At 40.2% G+C, this 16,273-nt stretch overlaps 1 protein-coding gene across 1 annotated transcript in view; it reads left to right on the top strand.

The window, feature by feature from the left end:
• LOC105465749 (HIVEP zinc finger 2) overlaps positions 1-16,273 on the top strand; it is an 88,199-nt gene that overhangs the window by 58,894 nt on the left and 13,032 nt on the right. Inside the window, exons 3-6 of the mRNA XM_071096526.1 lie at positions 4,332-4,376; positions 5,341-10,914; positions 11,941-12,095; positions 15,840-16,015. Of these exons, the coding sequence (XP_070952627.1) occupies positions 5,728-10,914; positions 11,941-12,095; positions 15,840-16,015 (5,518 nt within the window). The 5' untranslated portion in view covers positions 4,332-4,376; positions 5,341-5,727. The remainder of the gene's footprint in view (positions 1-4,331; positions 4,377-5,340; positions 10,915-11,940; positions 12,096-15,839; positions 16,016-16,273) is intronic.

Here is a 16,273-nt window from a genome sequence, read left to right as displayed (position 1 = left end):
CCTTTCTCTGTGTGTCTCAGAAACTCCAAGAAGAGACTTGATTTTATGGACAGTAGTTAGTCAAAGGCTCCCCAAGGATAGTGTTGGAGAGAAAAAGACATCCTCAAACATGTTTCAAATCAAATGTGAAAGGTTCATGTGAAATAAGCATGATTTCTAGTTCCCTAGTAAGTCTTCCACTGAAGTGAAAAACTAGACATTGTGAATCAGAGGAGGGATCCCTGTAGGGCTGGGACCTCCAGCTTAGGCACAAAGATGGACGCTCTTCCGGCACAACCCAGGAGAGAAAGCATGGCGTGGGATATCATCTAGCTAGATGATAAAATGGTGGTAAAATGGTGGGGCATCTTGGGTAGGCTTGTCTTAGAAATTTAGAAGGAAGAGATTTTCTTGACAGAAGCTATTTGCATAATTGAGTTAATGTTTTGAATCTTAAAAACTTTCTGGATAATAAGTGCTGCTGGAATATAGAAAGATCCTAGGTTAAACTTAGCAAAATTGATTTTTTAAAATAAAATGATAGATAAGACTTTTTTTCTGATTAGCCTCCTTCTCCTAAAAATTAAACAGTTAACTTAATGGTCTAGACATGTTTTGTTCTGACCATGGGATATCTGATTTTGAATTTTATGTAAGTCACTGTTTTTCACCTTCTGGTGTATTCTCTAGTAGCAGAATATTATTTCTGAATTTTATTTGATGCATCTACTAGATGATATGCCCTTAGTGTATAAGAATGGTTTTATTATTTTAAACCATAAAAATTAAATGTCTGATTTATAAAGGTATTACCTCATTGCTAAGTGAAAACATTTTATTTTATGGAATAACTTATGAAATAAATTATTCCAGCCCTGTTTTTTATAAAATTGTATGTACTTATTACTTGAAGTTTATGCTGTTTTTGTTTTGTTTTTTTGTTTGTTTTGAGATAGAGTCTCACTCTGTTCCCCAGGCTGGAGTGCAGTGCTGCAATCATAGCTCACTGCAGCCTCGACCTGCTGGGCTCAAGTGATTCTCCCACCTCAGCCTCCTGAATAGTTGAGACTACAGGTACATGCCACCACACCCAGCTAATTTTTGTATTTTTTTGTAGAGATGGAGTTTTGCCCGGGCTGGTCTCGAACTTCTAAGCTTAAGCGATCCACCTGCCTCCACCTCCCAAAGTGCTAGGATTGTAGGCGTGAGCCACCATGCCCAGTCCGTGAAGTTTATGTTTTGAGCAAAATTATATATTCTGTGTCAACCAAAAGATGGAAAATGATACATACCTGATTTTCACTTGTAACGTTCTTATTTTCCTTAAAACTAATGATTTCCAAGCTGGGCACAGTGGCTTGGGAGCTACTTGGGAAGCAGGGGCCAGAGGATCCCTCGAGCCCATGAGTCTGAGTCCAGCCTGGACAAGAAAGTGAGACCCTCTAAAAAAAAAACAGTAATGATTTTCAAAGAACAAAAGAAAACAGTCTGTTGTGAGACTTTATTACAGTCTTACAAGAAGCTGTTCTCATTAATACTTAATATACATATTTTGAACATTATTTAAATTATGGACTTTTTATTTCTAGGAAATGGCATTTTGGGGCCCTTTTTTTTGTACTACAAACATGCAGAGCTCATTTATATTCTCTCAGAACCATTAAAAGTTGAGACATTTCACATATTAAAGTTAAGTAAAAATATTTAGGTGAAGATATTATTGAAGATGTATTATTTTAAGTTGGAATAAAACTTAATGGAGAATGGTGGTGAGTCCTCCTAGACTTAGAAGTCATCAAATTTAGATCTGCATTTTGGTTCTGAAACCCAACCTCTCTAAGAATCATTCTCAACTGTAAAATAAGTGTAATAATACCCTTAGCATAGGGGTATAATGAAGATAAAATAAGACAATGTACATGAAACTCTTTAACAGTATGTGTCAGCCCATAGTAAATATATAGTAAATGACAGCCATTATCATTGTTATAATTAACAGTGGAACTGCATGCATAGATCAATACCATGATACAATATTAAATCTGAAAAGTAACTTAGAAATTATTCACTTCAAACTCTGAGTCCTAATTGAGGATTCACACATGCTTGTCTTGAATTGGAGATGTAGCATACTTCCATTTTAGAGGATATTATTTACCTCTGCAAATCTGACAGAGGCTGTGTCTACATGAACCTTAAATATTTAGTTAATTAAACACAGTCAGCCAATTCAGAATCAACATTGTGTCTTCTTCTTGTTAGCATGGTTCCTGGAATTGACAGAAGTAAATTTGCATTGGAATATTATGAGGTCATCACTTCTGCTTCAGTTTTTGCCTCATTTTCTATAGAGGGATGCTACAGAAAATTATTGCGCAGCAAAAAATTAAATCCAACAGCAAAACTTTTTAGCAAACTGAAATTAATATCTTTGTTTAGTTTTTTGACTGCTGCTTGACAAATCTCTTAGGCTTCATGGCCATTAAGAGAAGGAATCTTTGAGTACAGATGTCTTACTACAAATATCTGGGGGCTACTGATTTCTCACCCAAAGACTTACTGTTCCTGTGGGAATTTCCAGGTGCTTTTCCCCTTTCAAAGTCCAACTTCTCTCATCATCATCATCACAGTCAAATTCTATGTTAGGGAGAAAATTGCCCATGAAAGTAAGACTACTATTTGAGTTTTGCTTTAGGAATCTGCAGTACGTCTGCATGGTAGCATTTTTAAAAATTATTAACCAGTGTTTTATTTAAAAAGATAAACATGCTCATGTTAAGAAAAATAAACAAAAATTAAACTTACTGAAAGTCATGAGATGAAAAGTAAAAATCCTTTCTTTGCTTTTCCTCTGAATCCCAGGTTCCACTCTTTTTTTTTTTTTTTTGAGATGGAGTTTTGCTCTTGTTCCCCAGGCTGGAATGCAATGGCTCCATCTTGGCTCACTGAAACCTCTGCCTCCCGGGTCCAAACAATTCTCCTGCCTCAGCCTCCCAAGTAGCTGGGATTACAGGCATGCACCACCACGCCCAGCTAATTTTTTGTATTTTTAGTAGAGACGGAGTTTCTCTATGTTGATCAGGCTAGTGTCCATGCTGTCTGGCATCCTCACAGGAATTTTCTGTTGATCAATTGTTCCTCTTTTTCACCCATAGAATTAACAATGTGTCTTCATACTAGGGTGCAATAAGCTTTTCTTGCATTTAATGTTACTATTCTCTGAACAAGTTTCTATGTTGGCACTTATAGCTGTACTTTTTCAAATGCCTCAGTTTTATAATTGAGCCATAATTTATTTAAGCAGTTCTTGTACATATATTAGTGTGCACTTGTACAAGGACACCTGTAAGGATATATTTCCAGCAGTGGAATTTCTAGGTCAATGTGTATGATCTTTTTTATTTTGATAAACTGACACATTGCCTATCAAGGAAACATCTGAGGTTTTATGACAGTTGATACAGTTTATCATTGAAGTTCTCAGAATCCTCTGGGTACCTCATTGAACACTGCCTTAAGGAAGTTGAGTATTCACTTAAAATTGAATGATTACTTAGTTGTCAAGTCTTCCTGAATCATAGGCCCTCATCTAGAGGACTCCTTCACTTTGCCATTATGTAAATTTCCTAAAAAGGAAATTTATTCTTTTTAAACATAAACATTCAAACCTATCAGAAAAAAAAAAAAAAAAAAAACTAAACAAAAAAACCCACTATTTTCAGCCAGGTGAGGTGGCTCACACCTATAATCCTAACACTTTGGGAGACCAAGATTGCTTGAGCCCAGGAGTTTGAGACCAGCCTGGGCAATATGGCAAGACCTCATCTCTACAAAAAATACAAAAATTAGATGGGTGTAGTGGTGTACACCTTTAATCCCAGTTACTTGGGAGCCTAAGGTGGGAGGATCGCCTGAGCTCAGGGAGGTCAAGGCTGCAATGAACAGTGATTCCACCACTGTACTCAAGCCTGGGCACCAGAGTGAGACTCTGTCTCAAAAAACAAAACAAAAAATTCCCACTATTCTCAACTTTTAGTATCTAGGGAATTAGAACTAGGCTGATTACATTTAAATAACTAAGACGTTTGATATGTAATAATCGTATATCTTAGAAAATATTACCATGATGTTTTTATAATATTTTCTCTGAGTTATTTTTGAGTCACAGTGTCAATATAAGGTTTACTCTTCTGGTGTAATGCTTTCTGAAGCAGTTTCTAGCTTTTGTTTTAGGGTACATAGCTTTGTGAACCCTTTATATAATGAACTGGAAATTGGAATTTGTATTTGTATGTATCAATGGTATGGTTTAATGGAACAATTTTTCCTAACTGCATTTATTTTGTATCCAGGAAGCGTCAGGACAATCATGCCCATGAGAGCTCTAAACTGTTCAGGTAATCATTTCATTTTTAAACTGTCCTATAAATATGCTTTGTTTTCCATATTAAGAAGACTTTATAATTGTTTTGTTTAGATGTACCCTTTTATCTTTTCCAAATTTCTGTGACATCTGATTCTTACAGCCTTGATGTCATGTTACTAATCACTGATTTTAAGCTGTAAAATAAAGCTATACTTTATAGTAATATATAATACTTTATGAATTTTATAAAACATGTATTTTATATATGTATGCTTATATATATACTGTTATATTTATATTTTATATTAATGTATAACATATATATGGCTTTTTTTTTTTTTTTTTTTGAGATGGAGTCTCGCTCTGTTGCCAGGCTGCAGTGCAGTGACATGATGTCGGCTCACTGCAACCTCCGCCTCCCGGGTTCAAGTGATTCCCCTCCCTTAGCTTCCCAAGTAACTGGGACTACAGGTGCATGCCACCACACCTAGCTAATTTTTGTATTTTTAGGGAAGATGGGGTTTCACCATGTTGACCAGGATGGTCTCGGTCTCTTGACCTCATGATCCACCTGCCTCAGCCTCCCAAAGTGCTGGAATTACAGAAGTGAGCCACCATGCCTGGCCACATATTTTTTGTATTAAGCTATAAAACATATCCCTATATAGAGATATGTAATACACTTTGGCATACAAATCATAAAACTTGGTTAGGAATAGCTCTAATTTTTTTAATGGGGCTTTCTAAAATCTTATACTTTTGTATAAGTATAAGCTCTTCAAGCATGGAAGAGACTTACGTTGACTTAACGCTGAGTTTGAAATTAATATATTTTAATTGTGGAATTAATGTAATCTCAATAAAAATAATTCCTTGGAGTAAGAAGCATTTCAAATTTATCTGATTTCTGGTTGGTTAGTTAGGTTTGTTTTTTTTTTTTTGGTTTCTTACTTGGAACTGTTATGACAATCTCTTTGTATTTTCTTTTTCTTCAGGTCATTTTATCTTAGTGAAACTGGCAATTGAGCTTTGCTCTAGTTGATGGGCAAAATTTCTTCTAGACTATTCATCATCCCAATTTCATCCTAGTTGAAAATTTTCAAATGCCGTAAGAAATCTTTATAGATTTGCACTTAGCTTTTGGATGGACATTTCTACAATGGAGAGAACTGTGTTATAGCCCTGGTCCAAGGACATTACTATCTAATGCCCATCGACTGTGGTGTGCGTGTGGAAGGTTCCAAAGAGAAGGAGCAATCAGCAAGTTTGCAGACCCCTTGGAACATGGAAGCAACCAAGCTTTAAGAAGCACAGCTTTGGAGATACTCCATGAGTCTGCACCGCTTTCAGGGGAACTAGCACTTAAGACCTTGTGTAACAAAATGGACACTGGGGACACAGCTCTAGGACAAAAGGCTACCTCAAGGTCTGGAGAAACTGATAAAGCATCAGGTAGATGGAGACAGGAACAATCGGCTGTTATTAAGATGAGCACTTTTGGCAGTCAAGAAGGACAGCGGCAACCACAAATAGAGCCTGAGCAAATCGGAAACACAGCATCAGCACAACTGTTTGGTTCTGGGAAACTGGCCTCCCCTAGTGAAGTGGTGCAGCAAGTCACAGAGAAGCAATATCCACCGCATCGTCCGAGTCCTTACTCATGCCAACACTCACTCTCTTTCCCTCAGCACTCATTGCCACAGGGGGTCATGCACAGCACCAAGCCACATCAGAGCCTCGAAGGTCCTCCGTGGCTTTTCCCTGGCCCTTTGCCATCCGTTGCCTCCGAGGACTTATTTCCTTTTCCTATACATGGCCACAGTGGTGGTTATCCTAGAAAAAAGATTTCAAGTCTGAACCCTGCTTATAGCCAATACTCCCAGAAAAGTATCGAACAGGCAGAAGAGGCTCACAAGAAAGAGCACAAACCCAAAAAGCCTGGCAAGTACATTTGCCCTTACTGCAGCAGAGCGTGTGCCAAACCTAGCGTACTAAAAAAACACATCAGGTCCCATACTGGGGAGCGGCCATATCCATGTATACCTTGTGGTTTCTCTTTCAAGACAAAGAGCAATTTGTACAAGCACAGGAAGTCACATGCCCATGCAATTAAGGCAGGATTAGTACCTTTCACAGAGTCAGCGGTATCTAAATTGGACCTAGAGGCTGGTTTTATTGATGTAGAAGCAGAAATACATTCAGATGGTGAACAGAGTACAGACACAGATGAGGAGAGTTCTTTATTTGCCGAGGCTTCTGACAAAATGAGTCCTGGCCCACCCATCCCACTGGACATTGCCAGCAGAGGTGGCTATCATGGGTCATTGGAAGAATCATTGGGAGGTCCAATGAAGGTGCCGATCTTGATTATTCCTAAAAGTGGGATTCCTCTCCCTAATGAAAGCTCTCAGTATATGGGCCCTGATATGCTACCAAATCCATCTTTAAATACTAAGGCTGATGATTCGCACACAGTCAAACAGAAACTTGCACTAAGACTGTCAGAGAAAAAAGGACAAGATTCTGAGCCATCGCTCAACCTTCTGAGCCCGCACAGTAAAGGAAGCACTGATTCTGGTTACTTTTCTCGCTCAGAAAGTGCTGAGCAGCAAATAAGCCCTCCCAACACAAATGCAAAGTCTTATGAAGAAATCATCTTTGGAAAATACTGTCGGCTTAGTCCGAGAAATGCACTCAGTGTTACAACCACAAGTCAGGAGCGTGCCGCAATGGGTAGGAAGGGCATAATGGAACCATTACCTCACGTAAACACCAGGTTAGATGTCAAGATGTTTGAAGATCCTGTTTCACAGCTGATCCCAAGCAAGGGAGACGTGGACCCCAGTCAAACGAGCATGCTGAAATCCACTAAGTTCAACAGTGAGTCTAGACAACCCCAGATTATTCCATCATCTATCAGGAATGAAGGAAAACTTTATCCAGCAAACTTCCAAGGCAGTAACCCGGTTCTCTTAGAAGCTCCTGTAGACTCTTCACCCCTTATTAGAAGCAACTCAATGCCAACTTCTTCAGCAACTAATCTAACTATTCCTCCTTCTTTGAGAGGAAGTCACTCATTTGACGAAAGGATGACTGGTTCCGACGATGTATTCTATCCAGGGACCGTGGGCATACCCCCTCAGCGCATGCTAAGAAGACAAGCAGCATTTGAACTGCCTTCAGTACAGGAGGGCCATGTGGAGGTCGAGCACCATGGCAGGATGTTGAAGGGTGTCAGCAGTTCATCCCTGAAGGAAAAGAAATTGTCTCCTGGGGACAGGGTTGTGTATGACTATGACGTCTGTCGGAAACCCTATAAGAAGTGGGAGGACTCTGAAACACCAAAGCAAGGCTACAGGGACATTTCCTGCTTGAGTTCTTTAAAACATGGTGGAGAATATTTCATGGATCCTGCGGTGCCATTGCAGGGAGTACCAAGCATGTTTGGAACTACCTGTGAAAACAGGAAACGCCGGAAAGAGAAGAGCGTAGGGGATGAAGAGGACACCCCCATGATCTGCAGCAGCATCGTAAGCACTCCCATGGGCATCATGGCTTCCGATTATGACCCCAAACTGCAGATGCAGGAAGGAGTCAGGAGTGGATTTGCCGTGGCTGGACACGAAAACCTTTCTCATGGTCACACGGAACGCTTTGACCCATGTCGGCCCCAACTGCAGCCTGGAAGTCCATCTCTTGTGTCAGAGGAGTCACCTTCAGCCATTGATTCGGACAAGATGTCAGACCTAGGGGGCAGGAAACCTCCTGGAAATGTGATTTCTGTGATTCAGCACACCAACTCGCTGAGCCGACCCAATTCATTTGAAAGATCTGAGTCAGCCGAACTTGTGGCTTGCACGCAGGATAAAGCCCCTTCCCCTTCAGAGACTTGTGACAGTGAGATTTCAGAAGCCCCAGTGAGTCCTGAGTGGGCTCCACCCGGGGATGGTGCAGAAAGTGGGGGGAAACCCTCTCCATCTCAGCAGGTGCAGCAGCCGTCCTATCACACACAGCCCAGGCTAGTTCGGCAACACAACATCCAGGTTCCTGAGATTCGAGTGACCGAGGAGCCTGATAAACCTGAGAAGGAGAAAGAAGCCCAGAGCAAAGAGCCAGAGAAGCCTGTGGAAGAATTTCAGTGGCCCCAGAGAAGTGAGACTCTTTCCCAGCTCCCCGCGGAGAAATTGCCACCCAAAAAGAAGCGTCTGCGACTTGCCGATATGGAGCACTCCTCAGGGGAGTCCAGTTTTGAATCCACAGGCACAGGCCTCTCCCGCAGCCCCAGCCAAGAAAGCAACTTGTCTCACAGCTCCAGTTTCTCCATGTCTTTTGAAAGAGAAGAAATCAGTAAGCTTTCTGCACTTCCTAAGCAGGATGAGTTTGGGAAGCATTCAGAGTTTCTGACTGTCCCTGCTGGTTCATACTCATTGTCTGTCCCAGGCCATCACCACCAGAAAGAGATGCGACGCTGCTCATCAGAACAGATGCCTTGTCCTCACCCAGCAGAAGTCCCAGAAGTTCGCAGCAAATCATTTGATTATGGGAATCTGTCCCATGCTCCTGTGTCGGGAGTGGCAGCCTCCACGGTATCACCGTCCAGGGAGAGGAAGAAATGCTTTCTGGTGCGGCAAGCTTCCTTCAGTGGCTCCCCAGAAATCGCCCAGGGTGAGGCCGGCATGGATCAGAGTGTGAAGCAGGAGCAGCTGGAGCACCTGCATGCTGGCCTCCGGTCCGGGTGGCACCATGGCCCGCCTGCTGTGCTGCCTCCTCTTCAGCAAGAGGACCCAGGGAAGCAGGTGGTGGGTCCTTGTCCCCCGCTGAGCTCAGGGCCACTGCACCTGGCCCAACCACAGATCATGCACATGGACAGTCAGGAATCTTTGAGAAATCCCTTGATCCAACCAACATCCTATATGACAAGCAAACACTTACCTGAACAGCCACACTTATTTCCACATCAAGAGACAATTCCATTTTCTCCAATCCAGAATGCCTTGTTTCAGTTTCAATATCCTACAGTTTGTATGGTTCATTTACCAGCTCAGCAGCCTCCCTGGTGGCAGGCGCATTTCCCACATCCCTTTGCTCAGCCCCCTCAGAAGAGCTATGGCAAGCCCTCTTTTCAGACAGAAATCCATTCGAGCTATCCCTTAGAGCATGTGGCAGGGAACACTGGAAAGAAACCTGCTGAGTATGCACACACGAAAGAGCAGACCTACCCGTGTTATTCAGGAGCATCAGGGCTACACCCAAAGAACCTTCTTCCAAAGTTTCCATCAGACCAGAGCAGCAAGTCAACCGAAACGCCCTCCGAGCAGGTTCTTCAAGAAGATTTTGCCTCGGCAAATGCTGGGCCTTTGCAGTCCCTCCCGGGAACAGTGGTTCCTGTTCGGATCCAAACACACGTACCATCTTATGGAAGTGTCATGTACACAAGCATTTCTCAGATACTTGGGCAGAATAGCCCTGCCATTGTCATATGCAAAGTCGATGAGAATATGACCCAAAGGACACTGGTCACCAACGCAGCCATGCAAGGGATAGGATTCAACATTGCCCAGGTGCTGGGGCAGCATGCTGGCTTGGAGAAGTACCCCATTTGGAAAGCACCTCAGACTTTACCCCTCGGCTTAGAATCCTCAATCCCCTTGTGTTTACCTTCCACCTCTGACAGCGTGGCCACCCTGGGAGGTAGCAAGCGAATGCTTTCTCCAGCCAGTAGCTTGGAGCTCTTCATGGAAACCAAGCAGCAGAAAAGGGTCAAAGAAGAAAAGATGTATGGACAGATTGTGGAGGAGCTTAGTGCTGTGGAGCTCAACAACTCAGACATCAAAAAGGACCTCTCCCGCCCCCAGAAACCCCAGCTGGTTCGACAAGGGTGTGCTTCTGAGCCAAAAGATGGCTTGCAGTCAGGGTCATCTTCCTTCTCCTCTCTGTCACCCTCCTCATCTCAAGACTATCCTTCTGTTAGCCCGTCTTCCAGGGAGCCATTCCCGCCCAGCAAGGAGATGCTTTCTGGTTCCCAGGCACCACTTCTGGGGCAGAAGTCCAGTGGGCCTTCTGAAAGCAAAGAATCTTCAGATGAATTAGATATCGATGAGACGGCATCGGACATGAGCATGAGCCCACAGAGTTCTTCATTACCAGCGGGAGATGGTCAGCCGGAAGAGGAAAGGAAGGGCCACAAGCGGCCTGTTGGCATGCTGGTCCGCATGGCCTCTGCCCCCAGTGGGAACGTGGCAGATTCAACTCTTCTTCTCACGGACATGGCAGATTTCCAGCAGATTCTTCAGTTTCCCAGTCTGAGGACAACAACTACTGTGAGTTGGTGCTTCTTGAATTATACAAAACCCAGTTATGTGCAACAGGCCACCTTCAAATCCTCAGTTTATGCTTCATGGTGCATTAGTTCCTGTAACCCAAACCCATCAGGATTGAACACCAAGACCACACTGGCTCTGCTGAGGTCCAAGCAAAAAATCACTGCAGAAATTTATACTCTGGCTGCTATGCATAGGCCTGGAACCGGCAAGCTTACATCATCAAGTGCTTGGAAGCAGTTTACTCAGGTAACAAATATTGTTTTAGGAAGAACTCTGTATTGTGGATTTGATTGCTGAGCAGACTACATAGTGAAGGATATAAGGCCAAAAAAAATATACAAGGAAAATGAAGGTCAGTGTGGGGGCGTTCTCAGAAAGTCTGGCCTTACTCAGGAGTGGAAGAAGCCACTGACTGCACTGGGTTCTGAGGTCTCAGACATGGTCCAAATGCTGAAAGTGTCACTTTCTGTATTTTCAGAAGGAAAAGCCTACATTTATGCTTTTAAAATGTAAAAATTTGGGTGCCATGAAATCCTACCACTGGGATTAATTCCCATGGGTTATTTTCCTTCTGACCTTTGTCAGTGACCTAGCAGGTCTAATTTTCTTTGGGTGTGAGGAATTCAGGGAATTGTGAAGTGGGCCATAGAGCAGGGAGTGGAGGCTGAAAGGAAAGACAAGGATGGAGGACTGAGCTTTGCAAATGCTGCAGAGCTTACTCTCATTGGCGAGACATCTATATCCTTCAAAACTTATTTTTCCAAGTTGCTGGCTGGTTTGTTCCTACAAGAACCATCAATGCCTTCCATGCAAAATTATAAAAATATTAAGGGACATTTTGAAATTTCTGCTAAATTAATAAGGAGGCAAATACAGGATTTAAAAATATGTTTTCACTTATATCGGTTACCATTCAATAATTTTTGAGACTACTTCCTTAATTAATATAGATTGTTTTCATTGCTACTTCGAAACATAGAATGTTTTTTAAGTATTAGCATTGCACAGAGTGCTGAGTGCATATGTGTATATATATTTTATATATAAAATATATATTTATATAATTATATCTAACAGAATGTTGAATCTATTCAGTGGAAACTGTCATTCTTATCTGATTTTATCCCTAGTGGCCCTTAGTTTATATAACTAGTTCCTGGCCTTTTGGTACAGAATTTAGGCTCATTTTCAGAGATTATGGAAGCGTGGGACATAGGAGCTCCTGTGTCTTGGAGAAAGCATGTGAAATGATTCTCTCTTCTTGTCTTACAGATGAAACCTGATGCGTCCTTTTTATTTGGCAGCAAACTAGAAAGGAAACTAGTGGGAAATATCTTAAAGGAAAGAGGGAAAGGAGATATTCATGGAGATAAAGATATTGGATCCAAACAAACTGAGCCAATCCGAATTAAAATATTTGAAGGAGGGTAAGGAAACATAAGTGCAAATGTAAAATGTTCGGTTATAGGTCAGAGTAAATGGTCCAGAATGTCTGCATGGAAAAAGTACTGTCTAATCTGGTTGGGAGCTGAAAGTAAATTCCTTTTCTATTCACATTTCTGAACTCTGGCTGGTAACAGATCGTAAGTTCATGCCCTTGCTTTTGGGACTTGCTTTTCATAAAAATGTCCCTAATGGATATCATTCAAGCCTCTTCCTTAAATTTCCACCCCTCTAATTTATTATGAAATCTACTAAATTGGGGACACTTGATGTCATCTAAGTTTATTCATTCTTTGATCATTTTATAGGTATTTGTTTTAATGATGGACATATTTTTATTCTATGCTTACAAAAGTCAGATCATGTACAATTGTGTATAATCTTCAGAACTAGTTAATTTTTTTCATTTATTTTTCTTATTATATAAAATGGAGGCTTTAATGGGATTTCACCAGTTCCATCAATATCCTTTTCTGCCCCAGGGTCCAAGTCAGGGTACCACATTGCCCTCACTTGTCTTGCCTTCCCAGTCTTCTCTGGTCTATGACGCTTTCTCTGTATTTAGGAATTTCTTTTCAAATCTTGAGTCCTGAGTCATAGAAACTCAAGTAATAAGGTTCAAAGACTTTGTTATTTGTAAAGTTAAGAAAAATTACACATGTGTAATATCTTGTTTTAGATTTTGATATGTATCTTTCATCCAGTCATATAGAAGGAAAACCCTACACTTAGGCTTTTAAAATTAAAAAATTTTGAAGCATGCTAACCACATTTTGGAGATTATGATGTAATTAGCCTTATCTCTACAACAAATCTATTATTTACATATTTTCATGGGCATGACTTTATTCCAATTATATTTGGAGGATAATAATGTTACTTGTTTGACTATAAAATGTGGAATGTGGTTGGGCGTGGTGGCTCACGCCTGTAATCCCAGCACTTTGGGAGGCCGAGGCGGGCGGATCACGAGGTCAGGAGATTGAGACCATCCTGGCTAACACAGTGAAACCCCGTCTCTACTAAAAATACAAGAAAATTAGCCGGGCATGGTGGTGGGCACCTGTCCCAGCTACTTGGGAGGCTGAGGCAGGAGAATGGCGTGAACCCAGGAGGCAGAGCTTGCAGTGAACGGAGATTGCGCCACTGCACTCCAGCCTGGGCGACAAAGCGAAACTCCATCTCAAATAAATAAATGAATGAATAAATAAATAAATAAATAAATAAATAAAAAGTGTGGAATGTTCAGTGAGATGAAATATCCTTTTTTCACCTAGCATTACTGGTTTGGAGATGGATTATTTTATTTGGTTCTCCCCTTAGGTTTTGCCCTCTTTGGATGTCTAGCATTTTCACCACTAAAACCACCATTGTACGTAGTCATGAAGCTTGTCTCGATATTTTTTTGACATCCCCCATCTTTTAACACAAACGAGAGAAATATAGGTTTTGTCTTTCCTCAGAGACTGAGTGGTCCCTGTGACTGAATCAACCCTCTCACATTCAGCAGCCTTCATAGCAGTGCACTTGCACCAATAGATTAGCGAGACCTCCACAATTACTCTATGCTTTGGGGAGCCCATCTCCACTAACGAAGGACACAAGTGAAAAAGCTTATGTGAACATTTTATTGCTGTGTTTTGGTGATCCAAAAGGATTGTGCCCATATTTCATTTCCTCCTCCTTTAATTGCCCCATTAGGGGCTATGTCCCATTACTTCTTAATCTGTGGCCCAATTTCTGCCCAGTGTTGACTAAGTGTTTTTTCCAAACCTGATTTTACCTCCTCTTATTTTGGCAATTGCAAAGTGATAGCTTAAAAAAAACCAAAAAAAGTATTACTGACCAAAATCTTAAGTGTATATTATCTAATTGATAGGTTTAATAATACATTTAATAATTTAGTTAAACATAACTTTGAATTTTTTTCAAAATCCATCAATTATCAAGTAGATTCATGGGCCTGTAGAATTGTTGTATGATATTTTACTTACACAGGTTTTTCTAATACATCATTATATTTTATACAGAATTTTACTGCATTTTCATTCTGGAAGCAAGTTAATCAGCTAAGACATTGAAAATAAAATTATAGTGCTTGATGATAAAATGCATTTCCCATCACTATGATGGTGGGCTATAGTAAGCTTGAATTATCCTTCCCTGAAGAAAATTAGCTTTGTACAAAAGTATTTGTTTTGGTCTATATCTCTTAAGCAATTTCATCTAGTTAGGGGCAGAGAATAGTGAAATTTAAAGCTGAAAGATATTTGCATCTTTAGGGTTTTTTTCTACTTTATTACAAAAGACAAAGATAAAATTCAAAATAATTTTGAAGAACAAGTAGAAGTCAAAATTCCTGGTGAAAGGGGGAAAATTTAAAGGAACCAAAGACATGCAAAATGGATTATTCATAGTTTTGAACAGTTTCTGCTTAATTCTCATCTGTATTGGTACTGACCAAAAAGTAGATAACGTTAAGATTAGATGTGAATCCATAACAGAGTTGCTGTTTAAATATGTGGATGGATTTCCTTTCTTAAAATTATTTTAATAGTTTGGTTGACTGAAGTTAAACTTGCTTTTATTCCTGTTTGTGGATTAGCTAGGATAAAATGAGGAAGTTTGCAATGCTCTTAGAATGTAAAAAAACTGTAAATTTAATGCCTTTAACTAAATCCACAGTGGATTATGGCATTTTGCATGTCAGCTTACCTTTGGAAGTTATGAAAAGAACTCCCCAAATGGAATGTCTTTCCAAAAATAACATTAGACCCAAAATTCTAACCTTAGCTTTGACTTAAGAGATAATGGCAGTCATTGAATTAGTTCATATAATACTACTGTATCCTGTGACAAGTCATGTTTTATTGTATTCTAAAATGGCATGGTTGAGCATTGGGTAGATTTCTTCCCTCGATTATCAAAGAAAATACCTAAGACCATTTTTCTAGCTGATTTGATTAAGCAAGATGACCTCAGATATCCTTTCAAACATCTCTATGAAACCCTTCTGGAAACAAATGCAAATTTGATTAAAAATAGAATCTCTAGTTTTCATTATGTAACTACCTTGAAGAAGCTAGTTGAAATTTAGACTCCACATTATTACAGATTCATGGTCTTCGGGAAGAGCAGATCAAATCTGTAGACAACAGTTGGTGAGCTGAGCTCACCCTGTGTAAACTAGAAATTTCTGAGGCACTCTCGTGCCAGGATTGTAAAAATAGAGTAGGAATTTGCAATGAAGAATTCTATTATCAGTTATACTTAATTTAGCAAATTTAGAGGGTTGTATGTTCGTACATGCACATCTTAGATGATGTAATGTTAACAAAAGCTACATGATGAATATGTTGGTATGCTTTTTGTATGTCCCTTGATTGGAGGCCATACTAGAATCCAATCCAAAGGTCTGCAACTCTTTGAGATTTACATAAGTCAATTTGAACATCTATTTGCCAACTCTATAAATTCACATGTAATAGTGGAGCCAATTCCATTTTGAATTCCATGTAGCATTACATTTTGTTTACAGTGCCAAATCTATTATCTAGTTCTTTCAGGCATTTACTGCATAAATTTCACAAGCTTCATAGACGTAGAGTTGAATAATTGTCTGCAAAAGACCCGCATAAAATTTTGCCATGCAAATAATTAGCTTTTGCTTTAAGATATAGCATGCTAAGAATGTTTGAAAACCACTGGATTCCCCCTTTTTAACACAGGTACAAATCAAATGAAGATTATGTATATGTCAGAGGACGTGGCCGTGGAAAGTACATTTGTGAAGAATGTGGTATTCGCTGTAAGAAGCCAAGCATGCTCAAAAAACACATCCGTACCCATACTGATGTTCGGCCTTATGTATGCAAGTTATGTAACTTTGCCTTCAAAACGAAAGGTACAAGTCTGATTTTTTTGAGAGGAAAAATACTTCTCTATGGCTACTTAGATTTCTGAGTGCTATTTTATAAATAGCCTTCATCAACAATAAAGATGGTTTGTTTGTGAAAATATGATTCCACAAAATGTATTTTCTCCCTCAAGTAAGTGATCAAAGGATGTATGTGAGACTGTGAGGCTCCTTTTATGACTTAATTAAGAGCAATAGACCTAGGTCCGGGCCAGTTGTCTCCAAAGGAAGTGGCTACGAATTGTC

Source organism: Macaca nemestrina, chromosome 5, assembly GCF_043159975.1.
Source record: "Macaca nemestrina isolate mMacNem1 chromosome 5, mMacNem.hap1, whole genome shotgun sequence".
Taxonomy (NCBI): domain Eukaryota; kingdom Metazoa; phylum Chordata; class Mammalia; order Primates; family Cercopithecidae; genus Macaca; species Macaca nemestrina.
The sequence above is the reverse complement of the archived record's forward strand: the minus strand, read 5'-3'. Positions and strand labels throughout refer to the sequence as shown.